This window comes from Zootoca vivipara, chromosome 13 (assembly GCF_965207765.1).
Source record: "Zootoca vivipara chromosome 13, rZooViv2.hap1.1, whole genome shotgun sequence".
Taxonomy (NCBI): domain Eukaryota; kingdom Metazoa; phylum Chordata; class Lepidosauria; order Squamata; family Lacertidae; genus Zootoca; species Zootoca vivipara.
Genome location: NC_142596.1, coordinates 21,372,000 through 21,390,566, shown reverse-complemented (window position 1 = coordinate 21,390,566; position 18,567 = coordinate 21,372,000). Strand labels below are relative to the sequence as shown.

General features: G+C 44.4%; 1 protein-coding gene across 9 annotated transcripts in view; it reads right to left on the bottom strand.

Moving 5' to 3' along the window:
- Positions 1-12,206: 12,206 nt before the first annotated feature.
- FAM169B (Protein) overlaps positions 12,207-18,567 on the bottom strand; it is a 44,033-nt gene continuing 37,672 nt past the window's right edge. For all 9 annotated transcript variants that reach the window (XM_088656723.1, XM_035131789.3, XM_088656721.1 and 6 more), the window contains 2 exons: positions 15,637-15,713; positions 12,207-13,801 (listed from right to left, as the gene is read on the bottom strand). In XM_088656723.1, coding sequence (XP_088512849.1) covers positions 13,589-13,801; positions 15,637-15,713 — 290 coding nt within the window. In that variant the 3' untranslated portion in view covers positions 12,207-13,588. The remainder of the gene's footprint in view (positions 13,802-15,636; positions 15,714-18,567) is intronic.

The window sequence follows — 18,567 nt, the reverse complement described above, 5'->3', positions numbered from 1 at the left end:
TCACCTGCAGCCACAGCTGCCTCTCACCAGGCTCTTCGCGCTGCGCTGTGCTCCCCGAAGTGGCTCCCGTGAAGCCACCTCTTGCCGCGGTGACCGGCTCCCGCTCGAGCCCCGACCCAGTGGCGGCCCGGTGGGGAGGGAGGGAGGCGGCGGCGGCAGAAGAGGACAATGAGCGGTGGTCGGCGGAAGGAGGAGCCGAAGTCGCATCCGCAGCAGCACCTGGTGGCCAGCAGCGGCGGCGCCTTGAAGGGCTCGCTGTGGGGCAAAGCACTGCAGAGGGCAAGGTGAGGCCTAGGCCGGGCCGTGCTACCTTGTTGGCGGGAGCATAGGCCCCGCAGGAGCCCCTTGGCATGGAGGAGCTGCGTTGGCCGGAGCCTCGGCTGCAGCGATTCCAGGGGAACCTGCGACGTCGGCTGCGGCAGCGGCGGGCCGAGCCTCCCAGGGTAGTAGCAGGACCTGCTCTGCTTCCTTCCCGACAGGACTCCCGAGGTCCGCCCATCGGAGCTGGAAATCCTTTCCTGTCAATTTCAGATTGCTTTTACGTTATTCTATAGGACTGAGCGGGACCCGGGAAGAGCGGCAGTGCGCGCCGCGCCGAGCCCCGACCCAGCAAAACTCTCTGAAAGCTTAATACCGGTAAAAAGTAAAGAAGCTTAAAAAAAAAAAGACATCCCCGAAAATAAGCCGTTGTGTGTTTTTTTGGCGGAAAAATAAATATAAGACGTGTCTTATTTTAGGAGAAACACGGTGAATAGGAACCGCTACAGCGGGAAGGTAAACTGTGTTTCCATGTGCTGCTCTGGTTTGCCAGAAGCGGCTTTGTCATGTTGGCCACATGACCTGGAAGCTATACGCCGGCTCCCTCAGCCAATAATGCGAGATGAGCGCGCAACCCCAGAGTCGGTCACGACTGGACCTAATGGTCAGGGGTCCCTTTACCTTTACCTTTATTAATTAATTAAGATCAAGAGAGTCCCGAGGAGAGATCCTCAGAGCTGGGAATCCTATTATTCCAGAACGAACCAATGACAGCAGAAGGCAGCACCAACCTTTTAACCAACCAGGAGGTAGCACTTAGTTGGCAGGACCTCTAGTTAGCATCTACCTAGTCCTGCCATAAAACTCAGCCAGTTGCTCCAGGCAGGGCCGTCTTCAGCCTATCCAGCGCCGTGGTTCAAAGATCCCTCTGGCACACACACACACACGGTTTCTCAGAGTTGCTGGCCTTTGTGCTGCGTGAAGAAGCGCCTTTTCCACTTATCTCTGTCTTGAATCTCCCAATATTCAGCTTCGCGGGATGTCCGCGAGTTTGAGTGTTAGGTAAGAGAGGGAGGAAAACACTTTCCTCTACCCACTTTCTCCATGATTGCCATGATCGTATATGGTCCCTATTTCACTTTACTCCTGATGTTTTCTAGGTGTTTTTTTTTCTTCTGAGATCAAATAAATGAGAGTTAAACAAGTGGTATCTGCCCCTTTGTTTTCCAGAATAAACTGCCAAGTGAATGCAGCCACTGAGTCAGACCACTGGATGTAAGATTTCCACTGGCTCCAGCATGCAAGGAGATTTCCACATGGACAATGCGGCGCAAACCTCACAGGCTCAGAAGCTGCACCAAAGCCTCGTGCATGAGAATAATGATGCTGTTTTTAAGGTAGGCATTTATTTCCTCAGCATTAAAACTCAGCGGCCATTTATAGCATTATTTGTCCCATCTGCACACTTGGGAGGAGAAGAAGAAGAAAACCAACTCGTTAGTTAATGGTATGATTTATTTATTCTTTATTCAATGGTATATGTAGAGCCTATAGCTTTAACAACTCTAATGACAACTCTTCCAAAAGCAAAAACAACATGAAAAGGATGCACATGAATAATTAAAATCTCGCCTCGCTCCCTGAAAAGAGAGCTAAAAGTCATGGGCTCCTCTCTCTTTTGCTTTCGTTCCCCTACCAAGAAGAAAGGATAAACTGCCACCAGCTAAATGCTAGCCTAGTGAGAACAGGCATATAAATCACCATCATCATCACCAGAGATGCAGCAACTTTAGCATAAATTTCAGAGAGCATTGCAGCAGCAAGGCAGGGAGGGGGGATGAACCACTCGTAGTTTTACAAAAGGGAGGCAAACTCAGAAGCAACCATGAATGGATTAGGACAGTGATGGGCAACCTTTTGAGCTTGGTGTGTCAAAATTTGCCAAAAAACTGAGCATAACTTGGGTGGTGTGTCACTTCGAGAGAAAAACCCATAATTTCGCGATATTTATAGTTTAAATAACAAAAATGTATAATTGTAATATATAACTATATTTAATAAACCAAAAACTAATTATTTAACCAAACCAAACCAAAAAACCCTTATTTATCACAAAGTGCCCAGAGTTGTTCAGCTTTTTGGGGGGAGCTGCTGACCAAAGTTTTGGAGGTTTTTTTGGGGGGTGCAAAAGTTGCTTTGCTTTGGGGGGGGGTGTCCCAAAGCTCCTGCACTTTTTTGGGGGGGGAAGAGAACAGAAATAAATGACGAATAATACCTTCGCTGGAACTAACACGCAGCACCAACATAGTCTGCCAAAGCACCAGAAAAAAACAGCACAGAAAGGGTTAAAAAACCAATCTCTGGCTACCAGCAACAACAACAAAAGGATCCGGGTTTTAACAGCAGAGACAAGCTGTAGCAGAGACAAGCTCTAGCGGAGGCAAGCTGTAGGAGGAGCGGGAGAACAAGTGGGGGGGGAACCAACAACAACAGCGTGAATGGGCCGATGGGATGCGTGCCAGCAGCGAGGGCTCTGTGTGTCACATCTGACACGCGTGTCATAGGTTCGCCATCACTGGATTAGGATCCCAGGCTATTGGATTTCTCAGATCACATGCAACCAACAGCAGCTGGTGCAACTGAGGAATGGTAGGGTGGAAGGGAGGGAGACCAACAGTAGGTGGAGCCAGGGCCAATGGCAGGCAGAGAGCCAAGTAATTCTAGTTTCGTCTCCATTCTCCTCCCTACTGAGTAAGGGCAACACTGAGAATAAGGAGGAGGAAGCAGACAGGCAGTGCTGCCACCCCCTAGCCTGGTTGCAAGAGGGTAGCTGGCTGAGGTTGGTGGGGCACTGCCCCATTTGCCCCAAGAGACCAACTTCCACTGCAAATTCAAACGTCCAGGTGACACAAAGCCATCAAGGAACTGCGAGCACTTTGAAGGACTGGATTTAGAGAAGAATTCAAAGCTATCTTTGACAATTTGGAAAAGAAGTAAAAAAAACAAGGAATACGGTGGTCAGTGTAACTGAAATCCAATAATACGTATTCCATGTGTTGTTTTTGTTTTTATCTTATGTTCATGGTGTTAACAGTTGAAAACCAATAAAATACATATTTAGTAGGGGGGGGGTGAGGAATACCTGATTTAAGTATTAGCTTGCTTGAGTGTAAAGTGGGAGTTGCACTGATCCAAATCTTCACTGGATTCCAAAGTCCTAAATAAGAATATGTCTCCCATCCTTTACTTTTTAAATTTGGATTTCCTTCCTCCAGGTTCCCATCTATTTTAACTGCTGTGTTGTGTTTTGAAGGTGCTAATCAAACAGCCCAGGGCTATAAATGACAGATTTCCTTTAAAAATTAAAAGAAATCTTGGGTCATGCATGCGTTCATTGTGCTTTGCTTCACAGTGCTCGAGAGGAGAGAGAGAGAGAAGCAAATTCCAAAAGCAGACAGTGAAAGATGTTGTTCTTAAGGTGTTTTAGCAAATCCTGCCCATTTTTCTACAGGTTAGTGTTATTGATCACTGACACTGAAGGGTCTGACACATAATCAATAGGCCTTGTGACCCACACCATTTGTGCCATGGTCTGTAGGAGCTCTAGAAACAAGGAATGGGGGGGGAAGGGGGGGAGATAGAGCTCCTCTTATAGCTTTCCATTTCCTCCAGGAAACTACTTCTACTCAAAAAATAGTTTTAAAGGCAGGTTTATGATGACATTAGCCAGAGGCAGGGGACCCTTTTCAGCCCAAGACCATGGCCCAGAAGTGGGCGGGGCCAGAACCCAAAGTGGGTGGAGCAAAGAATGTAAATTTTACCTTTACACAGTAAGCTTGTTTCTACACACTGGCATGCCCTTCTCTATCCTCCATGCAGGGAAGTATCAGAGTTCAAATATATATATACATTTTGGCCAGGCAAAAACACCCAAGGAGGGTGCAAAGCAGGTCGAGAGAGGGGTATGGCTTGGGGGGGGGGAGTCCCAAGGGCCAGATGCAGAAGCTTGGACAGCCAGATTCAGGTCTAAGGTTATCCCCATCCCTGTCCTACTTCCTCAGATGCATCTGCTAAAGCAGGCATCCCCAAACTTCGGCCCTCCAGATGTTTTGGACTACAATTCCCATCTTCCCCAACCACTGGTTCTGATAGCTAGGGATCATGGGAGTTGTAGGCCAAAACATCTGGAGGGCCGCAGTTTGGGGGTGCCTGTGCTAAAGTGAGCTTGAATCCACAAAAGCTTATGCCAGCATAAATCCGTTAGGCCTTAAGTTGCCACACAAAACTCTTGGATTGTGTTTGCTACAAGGCTACATTCACACCATGCATTTCAAGCACTATGACACCATTTTAAACAGTCACGGCTTCCCCCAAAGGATTATGGGAGCTGTGGTGTGTTAAGGGTGTTGGGAGATGTTTGGGCGGTCGCCTACCCCCCTCATAGAGTGACAGTTTCCAAAGTGGTTTAACACTCAATCCAACTTTCACAGGGACCTCTGGGAACTGTAGCTCGGGGGGGGGGGGGATGGGTCACTTAACAACTCTCAGCCCCCTTTACAAACCACAGCTCCCGGAATTTGCGAGGGGGAAATGGATCTCCTAACAACTCTCTGTCCGCTTAAGAAACTACAACTCCAGGTTTGCATGGGCCCTGTGCAAGGTGACCCCTGTCCCCCACCCCAAAACGAGTTTGCCAGGGGATGGGGGAGCAAATGGGAATGGCTGACAGTATTGAGTGTTGTGAAGAGAAGCAGCTCTGGCCAGCCAACATCTCCATCACTCCAATATGTCTCTCAGAGGCATTCTAGGAAACTGAAGGTGGGGATTATGGTTGCAGCTGCTTTTCCCAAGCTGTTTCTTCACAGTGCCTGGCTGAGCACTGCCATTCTTATTCTTATTCTTATTCTTATTTAGGGGCACAAGCAACCAGAGTCGGCCAGAATGTGCCCTTGGCCATCACATCAGGTAGCAAAAGATCTTGGGCGACTGAAAACTGGCAAGATCTCTGTGACTTCACTTCCGTACACATTCTGCAATGCAGCTGCGGTAGTTCCCAGCACCCAAACAGCACCCTCACATCTCCAGCACCTTGAATACAGAACTCTGCATCTTCTGGGTTGTGATGCTCCCATTTGAACACCAGGCGCATTGTGGCAGTTGTGAAAAAAGCAGCTTTGGGTGGAGACCACAATTTCTATTTATTACACCAAAGAAATTTTGAGCATGCAGCATGCGAGTGAAAAAAACACTCTGGGAAGCGAAGGGGAAAAGTTCATGGCCTCTGTTTAAGGTGAATTTTTGAGGGGGGCCGAATGGTGGATTGAATGTCCAAGGGAAGAGCAACACTGCCACCTTGTGTTCAAACTAAGAATGGCTTCCTTCTTGTCCAACACGTTTAGGGCCATCCGAGATCAATGTTTCAGGACAAGGAATCTTTTTGAGATAATGAATGTGTGATCTTGGCTGATCCAAGGTCACATTAAATTAATGCAGTCTTCAAAGCTTTTTGCAGTGATACAATTAATGATTTGCCGCCATACCGTTCAAAGAACTAATGACCAAAAAACCTTAAGGGCTTTGACCTACTTAGTTATGGTTTTCAAAAATAACCTCAAAGCAAAACTATCCTTTTTCCTCCCTGACCCAACCCTCTTGCTTTTTTGCCACCCCAGCTCAGGATTCTTAGATAGCTTTGTCCACCTCTGGCTTCTTCTGTTTTAATCAATATTGGGATGTACATATTGAGTATATTGCTCATTTGCTGATTAGCAGGCGCTGGTAAGACAGGGCAAGCCCAACCTGTACTTCAGTATAGAGAAAATAACATCATTAATTAGGAAGAGGCCCACTACATTGAACTACAGACATACTTGCATTCATTTTATTTATTTTTTTCAGATTCACAAAAGGTTATGGGAGTGTAAAACTTACTAATCCACTACCCCAATTCCCCCATATCCAAGGCGTTTATCCTTCCCTTCGCCTACAAGGTATTTAAAGGTCGCCTGGATCTTTGCTAACAATCAGGAAGGCTTAAAAGACTAATAAAGTCCAAGACTTGCTTCTGTCTACCATTATCTAATTCTTTCAGCGCAAGTGACCCATCCATTGATCCTAAATTACATTCCTTAATTGGGGAGAGTGGGGCCGGGGGGAGGGGGAGGGGGAGGAGAAAGTTGACGCTACACATTGGTTACAACAGCTTTTCAAAGCCCGCTGACTACAGACAATTACTCCTGTTTTTTTAAAAAGTTGAGATCAGATATTTGGTGGCTCTAGCTCGGAGGCCTGCTGTCTACCTACGATCAAGGCTACACAGGCTTGGGGAAACTGAGTGGTTGAGGAACCACCCAAACCACTCAAATATAAACACTCAAATATAAAAAGGCACTACCAAGACAAACCACACAGAGCTGCGGCAACTATGTGCCTTGATGCAACAATGCTTTGAGGGCGGGAGGGTGAATGCTGCAGATTTTAAGGATGTGCCTTGGCAAGAGGGAAGTGGGAAGAGGAAAGGGATCTGTCCATTACATCATGCTCACGGTGCATGAGATCCTTTGGATGCTACGTCAGAAGCAAGAAATCCAAAACATGAGTTGATTGTGCTCTGCTGGCTCCCCAGAGATCTGGGAAGGGGGGTTCAGATATGGCACACTCATACACTGACTTATCTTGGGAGAGACGAAATATGTGCAACTGTGAAGCCTCCTACGGTGCATCTTGGATGCTGCATGTATGCGGGAACGGTGCCTCTACTGAGGTAGGAAATTTGAAACGCGAGTCCGTTGCACTGTGTCAGCTCCCAGAATCTTGGGGTGGTAGTGGTGCAGAAATACAGTAAGCACCTCCAGAAGAGGTTGAAAATGCAACTGTGAATTTTCTCATGGTGCCATCTTGGATGCTCTGTGCACGTGTGAACAGTGGTGCTGCTGAGGAAGAGGAAGAGTTTGGATTTGATATCCCGCTTTATCACTACCCGAAGGAGTCTCAAAGCGGCTAACATTCTCCTTTCCCTTCCTCCCCCACAACAAACACTCTGTGAGGTGAGGGGGGCTGAGAGACTTCAGAGAAGGGTGACTAGCCCAAGGTCACCCAGCAGCTGCATGTGGAGGAGCGGGGAAGCGAACCCGGTTCCCCAGATTACGAGTCTACCGCTCTTAACCACTACACCACACTGGCTCCACTACACCACACTGCTGAGGTGGCAGGCCCATTGCTATCACCCCTTCCCTCCAGTGCCTAACTTCACCTGTCTTCAGAGGCAGGCCTGCCATTGCACGTTTGCAACTCTGTACCGGAGCAAAACCACAAAACTCCACTGGTAGAGCACATGCCTCACCAGCTCAAGGTCTCAGGCTCAATCCCTGGCATTTCAGGTAGGACTTGACCAAACTCTGGAGAGTGGCAGTTCATCACTGCAGACAATACCAAGCTAGATGGAGCAGTAGTCTGACTCAGTATAAGGCTGAGCGTCTGAATCATCTCTATGACCCCAGAGGGAAAATAATAACAGTGCAATTTAATACTGGCCACATATCAAACAGAACACATTGCTTCTTTGCTTTTGCTTTTTTGTTTTGCTGAGAGCTTGCAAACTTCACAGCCTAACCCTCTCGCCCTTCCACAAAAAGCAGCCCACAAGGCCTCTTGGCCAATCTTCAAAATGTTGCATCTAACTTTCCAGGAAAATCTTGCCTTCCTGAGTAGGTGCTGCTAATGCCTTTGATGCTCGAACCATGAAGGGCAGGCCATGCTAAATACCATCTTAAAGACCCTTCTGATGTCCACGGGGAAAGGGATTCCTTTCTGACCTTTTCTCTTGGAGCTGCCTGGGTGTATTTTGTTCTGCATTTCCCCGATAGCCCCTCCTCTCCATTTCTTGGGCACCCAGGAGGTCGCGGTAACAGAGGTATCTTGTGCCAAAGGGCTCTGGAGCCCTCTGAGCAAAGCATTCAAATAAAGATATTTGTGCTCATGACATAGGTCAGGCCAGGACAATACGCAGCTCTCAGTTCCACTGATTTCCCCCCGCCGCCAGTGACCTCAGCAAAGCTAGAAGAAAAGAAGCATTTCAAGCAGCCTTGCAGCAGATGGGCTAGGAAGGCAGTAAGAGAAAATAAAGAGGTTGGGTGGAAGGAGGAGACTGAACCAGCCCCAGAATTTGGAGGCACTTTGAGATTTCAGAGAATCCCCTCTCTCCTCATATTGTGAAAATCTGGGCAGGGTGGGGGACAGTTGCTTCAGATTCAATCTTGGTTAAGCAATTCAACCGAAAAGTTTCAAAAGCAAAAGGATACAGCATGAAGAATTTCTAAACGGTAAATTAGCCAGTCTAAATAATCCTGTTAGGAGGCTTTATATTTCGGGGGATATGCAGTTCCCCCATCTCTTTGGAGAGGTAGCTTAAAGCTTGGGAGGGGATTATTGTCTCCATACAGGGAGGTTTATGGGCATGTCATGCATCTGTATTTTCCAAAGGCAGCGTGGAACTAATGCTGTTAACAGCAGGTCAGTCTGCCCAAAGAGAGGGCAGGAATACCGGCCAGCTTCTGGTTTCTCGCAGGTCAGAAACCTTTAACACTGGCTGCTCCGACAAGATGGAGCCACTGATCTACCAAATGCACAGGTGTATATTTTACTGCAGTTGAGCATGGGGTAATTATATATATACATACAGATATAGATATATAGATATAGATACACATATCAAGGAAACATTTTCCCCACAGCTATTTTGCTATGCTGTTATCTTAATGTCACAATCAAGGAAAGAACATTTTGTGCCATGATTAGTGACAATAAAAACTCTTTTCATCAAAGGAGGGGAGGGCTTAAGGCTATCATTGGTTACCAACCACAATGGCTGCGTTCTAACACCGTCAGCTGCAGCATGCCTCTGAATACGAATTTCTGTGACTTGCAAGTGGGGAAGTGCACTGTTGCACTCATGCCCTGCTTGAAGGGTTCATACAAACATCTGGGTGGCCACTGCGGATGAGATGGGGCTGTAGGATCTTCTTATGTTCTCAATCCATGTTTACATATTCAGTAACCACACAGCTTGGAGAGCTGGCATTTAAGCAAAGCTAGTGCCAGCAGGCAAGAAGTTGTTTGGCTTAAATGCCCTGGCACAGCCCACTGCTGATGGACCCTCCTGTGAAATACTGCCTTTTATTGTGGGATAATTCTTCAGGCACCAGTCTTCTCCACACTTAATCCAGAGGACCTCCTGATTTCTTTTTAATGAAGCCAGAAATCCCGGCTCATGCCAGGCACCTGCCCCCATCTCTTAATTGCCTAAGGGGTTGGAAACATGGCACCCACAGGCATCAGGTTTTTTAAAAAAAGATTTTTATTGAAGTACGAGAATTTTTACATACATTATATTCTCTCCTTCAAATTTTTAATTTCCTGTACCATTTTTCCTTTGTTTATATAGTTATTTGTTTATATAGTTCCTCTATTGGCTCTTCTAATCTCCTATTTCCTATCTCTTGGGCTTTAAGAATTTTATTATATAACCCTCCAATTTTTAACCAGTATTGGTTACCTATGTTCTCTGTTACTTCCTGCAATGACTTTAAGGACTCTCCTCTATACGTATCTTGGACTATGTGATATCCCTTAGCACTAAGAATTTTCCACCATTTGGGGTCGTATATGCTTTCTAAGGGTGCCCACAGAGAGATCCTTTTTAACCATATAGGTTGCCATCTCCTCCATATGCCTAATGCCAATTTCCTGGGTCCTATTGCAGATTTCAGATCTTCCTTTACATTATTTGTGAAAATTCCAAATCTACCCACAGGCATCAGTGTGCTTGCCACTACTTCCTAGGGCATCTATGGAAGGTCTTGGTCAATATCCCTCCAAATGGCCACTATGCAGAAGAGACTGATCATCCTGCTCAGTTCCTGTTTGCATGGGCTCAAGTTACCTCTCCAATGTCAGGTGCTCCTCCTTGAACATTTCCTTGGATGCCAGGATTGGATGCCCACCTTCCCAGGGCTTCTGAACAGAGGAGTGGTGCAAAGGGCTTGTCCGTGTGAGCAAGGGGGGTGGGGGCGGCTGATACAGGGACCAAAGCAGCAATATCATACGTGTGAACCATACATCTAAGGGGAGGGCATTCCAAAGCCTGAGCGCAACTGCAGAGAACGCCCTATCTAGCATTCTCGCATAACATACCATTCCTGCTGGAATGATGAGAAGGGCTTCCCCGACCACTCCTAACACTCAGGTGGGTCAAGAGGTGCTCCTTGAAGTCCCATTTAAATAAAAGCTAGTTCTTGAATTGGGCTCAGTGGAGTACAAGAAACCAGTGCAGATACTGTAGAATTGGGAGTGATCCTGGTAACGTGACATTCCAGATCCAGATCACCACATTCCGCACAAGCTGTAGATGTCTTCAAGGGCAGCTCCACAAACAGCACATTACAACAATCCAAATGGGGGGTTACTAGATTATGAGTCACTGTGGCCAAGCTATTTTGATCCAGGAACAACCATAACTGGTGAACCAGGTGGAAGTGGAAACAAGCATTCCATACTACTGAAGCGGGAGATTCTAGCAACATACCTGGATCCAAAAGTACCCCTAGCTATGAACGTGTTCATTTAGTGGGAGAGTAGTCAACACCCAAGGTTAGCCTAACCAATTCCCAGACATGAGCCCCTTTCAGCCAGAGTGTCTCCCTCGTCTCTAGATTCAGCCTATTGGCACATATCCAGCGCCAGCATATCCATTGGCACATTTCTTCTTTCTTCCCATTGTTGAAAATGATCCACACACAAAGACATACCTGGAACACACCTTATGCTTCCATGTTAGGAATATCCCAGTAACTTATGATCAGAAGCATCAGGAAAGGCCCTACCCTTTGTCCTTGTTTAGCAAGAGCGTTTTTTGAGCATTTTTAGGAAAGTGTCGGTGTGGAGAAGGGAGAAATCTCATGTTATCCCCACCCCACCCCGTCAAAAAAATCCAAATTGACCTGCGCTGTTGGTTGCACTATATTAGACTGGTGCTCCCCACAATTCCTGGTCCCTAAAATGACAGCTCAAACAAATGCTGAAGGTGCCTGCAGTTGAGGGGAGCACTATTTCCAAACCAGGAAATGCAGAACTCTGTGACACCTTTATTGCTTATATACATATATGTCCCCACTTGCAGCTCCTGGTCCAGAAAGCAGGTTCCAGAGAGCAGGGGGGGCGGAGCTATGGCTTGGTTGCCAAATATCTCCTGCCCCCCAGGCATCTCTAGCTGACTTTTGGGGCTAATACTCCTCAGTGGTCCTACATCATGTCCTCCTCAAGTGCTTTTGCATGGCTGGAATGTGTTCTTGAACTGTGATAATGCCTCTGTCTTGTCTGGATGGGGGTGGTGGTGGAGAGAACGCATGTGTTTATAGAAATCCGTTTCTTGCACGGTTGGAATGCAGTCAACTATACGGCAGAAAGAGTGACATCTATTAATACTCCACAAGCAGACTTGCTATAAATAATCAAAGGGGTATTTCGAGGCTTGGCTGCCTGCTGTCGAGAGACCTCAGAAATCGGTATCAATAGCTCGCATGGAAGCCTCCTTGATTTCCGTAGAACATCATTTGTGCACATTTTGTATGCAGAACGTATCTGTGATTTCACCTTAAGTTCCCAAAGTACAAACACTTTGGCAGCTGGAGCCTTAAACTGAATCTGATTAGCAAATATTAGAGACAAGCTTTCTTTGCCTCCTTGCTTGCATCCCTGCTAAAAAGTTAAGGAAATTACAACAGTGCATGCTTGAACCTTTGGCTCAGACCTCTCCAGGGCAGTGCTGTACTCATGATTAAGCTGTGTAGTTGCACCATCTTGTGGTGACAGCAAAGCATAACATTAGCACATAACACAGTTTTACCTTTTCTTTTAGCCTGCCTCAAATCAATTATGAGTCGTGCTCTGTATTATTGTTTCTTATTGTATTTCTGTATATATGGCTGTTTCACACACACAACTGGGATGTACAGTGGCTTCCTGCTGTGTATGCAACAATCACAGTTGTAAGCAGCAAGATAGATAGATGATAGATAGATAGATAGATAGATAGATAGATAGATAGATAGATAGATAGATAGATAGAATGCACACAGTCTTACAGTGTGTTTGGCCATAAGGCACTTACATGAGTCTGGCAGCAGACCACATAAAGGCTCCTGGGCAGAGGTGGTAGCAATGGAAAAAAAGACAGCAACAGCCGACATCAATCTCAAAGGACAACTGCGTATTTTGGGTGTATGTGGTATTAGGGGAGGGGTAGTACCTCTGGTGGGGGATATGTCATGTTCCTTTTGGGGTAGTTTGGCTCCTAGAAGCTGTCAGCATGCAACAGCGGTCACATCCTGGGAAACAGCTTCAACTAGCCAACTAAACTACCGTAGGTGAAAATAGCCAATGGATCTCAAATCCTTGGTGAGTTAGGGACTTCCCTTGCATGTGAAGACAGGCTCTGGCAGATTGAACGGATGAGGCCAATAGTGGGTCCAACGATGAAGAAAGTGGTTTCTGCATGTGAGCTGTAGAGGAAACTGCGGGGGCTTGTCAACCTGGGAAGATAGTCCATCTAGGAGAAGAAAAGCTCTATTCCAAAACCTTCACTGCCTTGTGGCTATACTCATTCATGAGAAAGGCTTCAGGAATAAACATTGAGGAAAAATCTGTACCCACTGCTTTGTGGGAAATCTTCGGGAGAAGAAAAGGCTAAGGAGTAAACCAGGCATCCCCCAAACTGCGGCCCTCCAGATGTTTTGGCCTACAACTCCCATGATCCCTAGCTAAGAGGACCAGTGGTCAGGGATGATGGGAATTGTAGTCCAAAACATCTGGAGGGCTGAAGTTTGGGGATGCCTGGAGTAAACCTTACACAAATTGGGAGTGGAGTCCCTAGGACGATTGGATGGTGTCATGTATGCCTCCTTCTGGCAACTCCTGAAGCCCAGCTGGTGCCAAATGTATTGCTCTGTTTTCCTTTAAATAACATCAATGAGAACAGGAGAGAAGTCTTGTCATCTGGGCAGCCCAGGACCTCCATGCACACTTGAAGATGTGCAGGTAGAGCCTTCGGCGCCAAGGGACTTCCCCTCTGGTACAACAACCCTGCACAGTAGGCTACTTTTACAATCCTCACACTGCAGATGCATAACTTAGAGAAGGGTAGGGCTGCCTAAACAAGTCCATGGCTATGGGAAGATATGAACCAGGGGCCTTCTGTCTCACTGTTTAGTCTTCAAACTATTCTGCCTCTTTCATTCACACCTTGTCCTTGTATTGCTTACACTATGTGCAAAAGTTAGGACGTCACTCTGAACTGCTTAGAGATTCTATCTTCAGAAGGTTCTCCTGGGCTTGCTCTTTTCTTTGAGTCTTTCCACTGCTGTTTATGAGTTTGATGTTCTTCAGCATATTCTTCACTGTAAGGTTCAGGGTTGAATACCTCTTCCGGGTCATCTTTAAATTCCTCTGCCTCATATGGCAACGCCTTGTTAGGACTGTGAGCAACTTTCTAAAATAAGACAGACATAAATCCCTACATTACAGATGAAATGTAATCCTCCTCATGAAAAATTTCCTTCTGTTTGTGGTCAGTTTACACACACTTTGAACAACAGCTGACTGATATATAACAGAGGCCAAGCTTTTGCCGCTATGTGTCTGAACTCTGGAGCCTGAGTAGGCATCCTCAAACTGATATCAACCATCTCAGGCATTAGGCTCAGCAGCAGAGACCCTATTGCTGGTGCCACCCTCTGGCTGCTGCATGGTTGGCACTGACCCATGGCAGGGCCTTCTCAGTGGTGGCTTCCAGCCTGTGGAATGCCCCCCTGGGTGAGGTGCATCTGTCTCCCTCATCACTGATTTTCAGTAGAAATTTAAAATCATACCTCTTTGCCCAAGTTTTTGATGGCTGAAAGATATTGAGCATGGCAATCATGATCAATAATTGTGAGGGTGTGTGAATGCTTTTAAATATTTTTAGATGCTCTAAAAAATTTAATTTAGATAGAGACAAACTTGAGAAAGATGGGCAAGGAAAAAAAACTGATGCTAACCACTGAATAAAAGTAGCACATAAATCAATAACATAAAATACAAAGCAGAGAAAAAACCTGTACAGCCCCAAATCATAAACATTTCCAAATAAGGTCATATTTTAAAGGGATCTGCTGCCTCACTGTCGCTGATGACAAATAGGAGGGAGGTGAACTTCAAGGTTTATAACTGTCTTTAAGCCTTTAATTTGGTTTAATTTGATTTTAAATCATACTGTTTTAACATTGTGGTATTTGCTGCTCTGGGATCCTTTGGGAAGAAGGGTGGGATATGAATTTAATAAATAAACAATAGTCTGAAATAGCTCGGCTTTCCTGGCCACAGGCCACAAGGTTTTGGAGTCAAAATACAGAGACCGCAAGACTTGGATAACAAGGCTATCAACCTATAGCAAGGCTTCCTTAGTCTGATACATGTGGACTGGCTACCATGATATAGCCTTTAGGTGTTATCACACACAGGCATAATAATAATAATAATAATAATAATAATAATAATAATAATAATAAGGTGGGGGCTAGTGGGAAAGAAACAACACACTTTGAACTAATCACTCATATGTATGCTCTTAGTGAAATGGCAAAAGAGATGCAAACGTGTTTGTAAAAACACAGAACGTTTGGAAAAAGTGGACACACAGACACACGCAAAACAACTCGTCATGCCATCCCCTTCTTGACTGGTTGACTTTAACACTAATAGAGTTAACTCTTAAGTTTCAAACTGAATGATCCCTGCTGTTGCACTTCCAACTCAGAGAACCATGAATAATATTGGCCAATTGTTCATGTGTCTCAATTAAAGAAAAGACAAAAATATATCTTAATTACAATACAGTCATACCTCGGTTTAAGTACGCTTTCAGTTTAAGTACTCCGTGGACCCGTCTGGAATGGATTAATCCACTTTCCATTACTTTCAATGGGAAAGTTCGCTTCAGGTTAAGTACGCTTCAGGTTAAGTACGGACTTCCAGAACCAATTACACTTATACTTCAGGTTAAGTACGCTTCAGGTTGAGTACTCCGCGGACCTGTCTGGAATGGATTAATCCACTTTCCATTACTTTCAGTGGGAAAGTTTGCTTCAGGTTAAGTACAGACTTCCGGAACCAATTGTGTACTTAAACCGAGGTACCACTGTAGTCATATAAATCAGTGGCCTAACACTAAAACCCCAGCCTTGACTGTGGGCGACAAGTTCCCCTATTCAGGCCTCCTGCTAAAATAATCAGGATTTCAGCAGTTATGAAAAACCAGATTATAAAGTAACTAATTCATCAGCGCACCTGATTCATCTGCCCTTCATCTGATTGCCCAGGTTTATCATTTTGAAGCCTCTTCATGTAGCAGCTCACATCCGACTCTAGAGTGGCATAATCCATTTCCCAGGGCAAAATCATAATAGAAGGAGGTTAGTAGCTCTTCCATGGCAACGGGTATTGCATTTTATTTTATAAAAAGGCACACATGCTCTTGAAACCACAACCCATATCCAGGTGTGATGACTTGGCTGGGCCATCTGGGCCTGATAGGAGTTGTAGTCCAAAACATTTGGAGTGAATCAGGTTGGGGAAGGCTGAGTTCGAGACTCTCTGTTGCTTAACTTGCAAGCAATCTGCTTGAGCTTCTAAGCAACATATTGACAAATACACACTGTTCATGGTGTTAGTTTTGACCTTTAAACCTAAATGTCTTAGGGCCAGGTTACTAAGATAAACCTGCCTGATCTTTAAAATCTGCTTCATATAATCTTTCTCTCTGTTCCTTCACCTTTAGATATATGGTGACAACTAGGGAAACGTCTTTTCAGGAGTGGCACCTTATTTATGCAATACCCTCCCTGGCATTAAAGTGTCAACATTGTTCTCCTTTAAATGTTAGGTAGGGTATATGCTCCTCGGTAGTAGAACCATGCTTTGCATGCAAAATGTCCCATGTTCAATCTCTGGCATCGCAGGCTAGGAAAGACTCTGGTTTGAAACCCTGGAAAGTCAGTTACTGAGGAGTTTGCAGATTGTTTTTTTTTTTCCTTTTAATTTACAAGCTCGTATATTTCTGCATACCTACAGAGTGCCTGGGTGAATCCCTATCTGATTTGTAGGTGGCGCTGTTTTGCTTCCAAACTGATATGCATTCAACAACTTCGACTCACTGCTTGATTGTAAACAAGCAAACAAACAGAACGCAAAGCAGTTTGTAAAAAGATAAAACAAGAAAATCAAGAAAAAATTACAATACTGTAAAACACACCAAAACCTAAAATATTAAAACAGATTAAAATTCATATCGGCATTTATAAGCACCTGGGTAGGATGGCCTAAACAAGAATGTTTCAAGCAGGTACCAGAAAAGAATAGAGTGAAGATGCATGCTTGTTATCAATAGGTGGGTATCTCAATTGGCTGTATAATGTGACTATGGCTCATTTAGAACTTTGTCTAATAGGATACTCTCACCAGCTGAGATTATGTGGGATTACTGGTGAAGAGAGGGGTTATCAATTTTCCTAAACAGATTGAATTTTGATTTAACATGTTTATTTTACTTATATTTAGTACACAACCCCCCCCCCAATAGTTTTCATGTTAATTTTTCATGGTGTATAAATATTTCAGTGTTTTCACAATAGTTACAAGTATTTCATTTTTAACATATGATTTAATGTGGTTTAAATGTTTTATTCAAAATACAAAGTTTTACCTGGAAATTGTTATTTTTGAAAACTTGTAAATATTGTAAGGAAAGATAACTAAATAGCACACACTTTCCTTGTGCCATTTAGCTTTTAAGGAAAAAAAATGAAGGGACTGAATACTTAACATACGAATATTAGCATGACATATTAGCATAACTCAACATCTGCGAGCATAGAGCATGCTAGAGAAAATCACCTTTAAATTTAATTACAACTTTGATTTTAAGTTGACTGTTATTTTATCCATTCCAGTTACTCAATCTGGCTTGTTTTGTATTCATTCATAGTGTTACTTTTTAATTTTATAAAACCATACATTTCTAAAAATGGGAGATTTTCTACAGAAAAATATAACAGCAGAAAGATTGTGGTGGAAAATGTTTCACTCCACATCACTGAACAACATTAATCCCTTTCATAGGATTACATGAACATTTGGGGGGGATTCTGAAAGCAGAAGGAATTTTAAAACTGAATTAATTTAATTTAATTTAATTAACTGGGCATTATTGTATATGTGATGATTCATAACCTAGGCAAATCCATTTGTATGCATAATTAAAGCTGAAATCCTAAGCACTCTTACCTGGGAACAAGCCTCACTGCATACAGTTGGACTTAATTTTGAATAAACATATCAATGATTTGGTTACAGGTAGGTAGCCGTGTTGGTCTGAGTCGAAACAAAATTAAAAAATTCCTTCAGTAGCACCTTAAAGACCAACTAAGTTATTATTTTGGTATGAGCTAAGAAGTGTGCATGCACACGAAAGCTCATACCAAAATAATAACTTTGTTGGTCTTTAAGGTGCTACTGAAGGAATTATTTACTTTAATTTCATATCAATGATTGATTGCACAGTAAAAACTCTCCACATTCTGTCTAGGGTGCAATTTTACATGTTCACCACTAGATGCAGCTAGTGCTGCAAGATGTAAAACTACATTTTGGTTTGTGGGGTGGAGGTGGGGGCTTTTCAGGAACATATTAGAATTCCTACAACATTACATAAAGAATATCACTTCATGCAATGCAATCAAGGCATGGATTTCTGCTCACAGTAGTAGAAGCTTTGCTCTCATCAGAGTTTAAACTCAGCTGGATCTAAGATTGTGCAGCCACTTAAGAGGTATTAAGTGAAACAGAAATATATACCGGTACGTCCCTAAATAAACCAGCAATGTATTACACACGAGGTATCTCATGCTTGCCTTTGGGACACTGAGCTGTTGTTGTTGGCCTCTGGGGGTGAAGGCAAACTGCTATGTAAGCAGCATCTATGTGACTTCCCTGGGGCAGAAGCATGGAGGTCCTAGGCTGCCCAGATTATAAGATCCATCTCGGATGTTTAGAGCAAACAATAGCCAAGGGAGGGCCAATTTTGATTGGGTTCCCAATGCCTGCTACTTATTTAAAACACACAGTCATGCAGCTGCTAATTGCATGAGTGAACCGTGTCTTGTCTAATCTGGTCCTTATTCATACACTTATAGGTCCTGTAGAATTAGTCAATTGACTCTA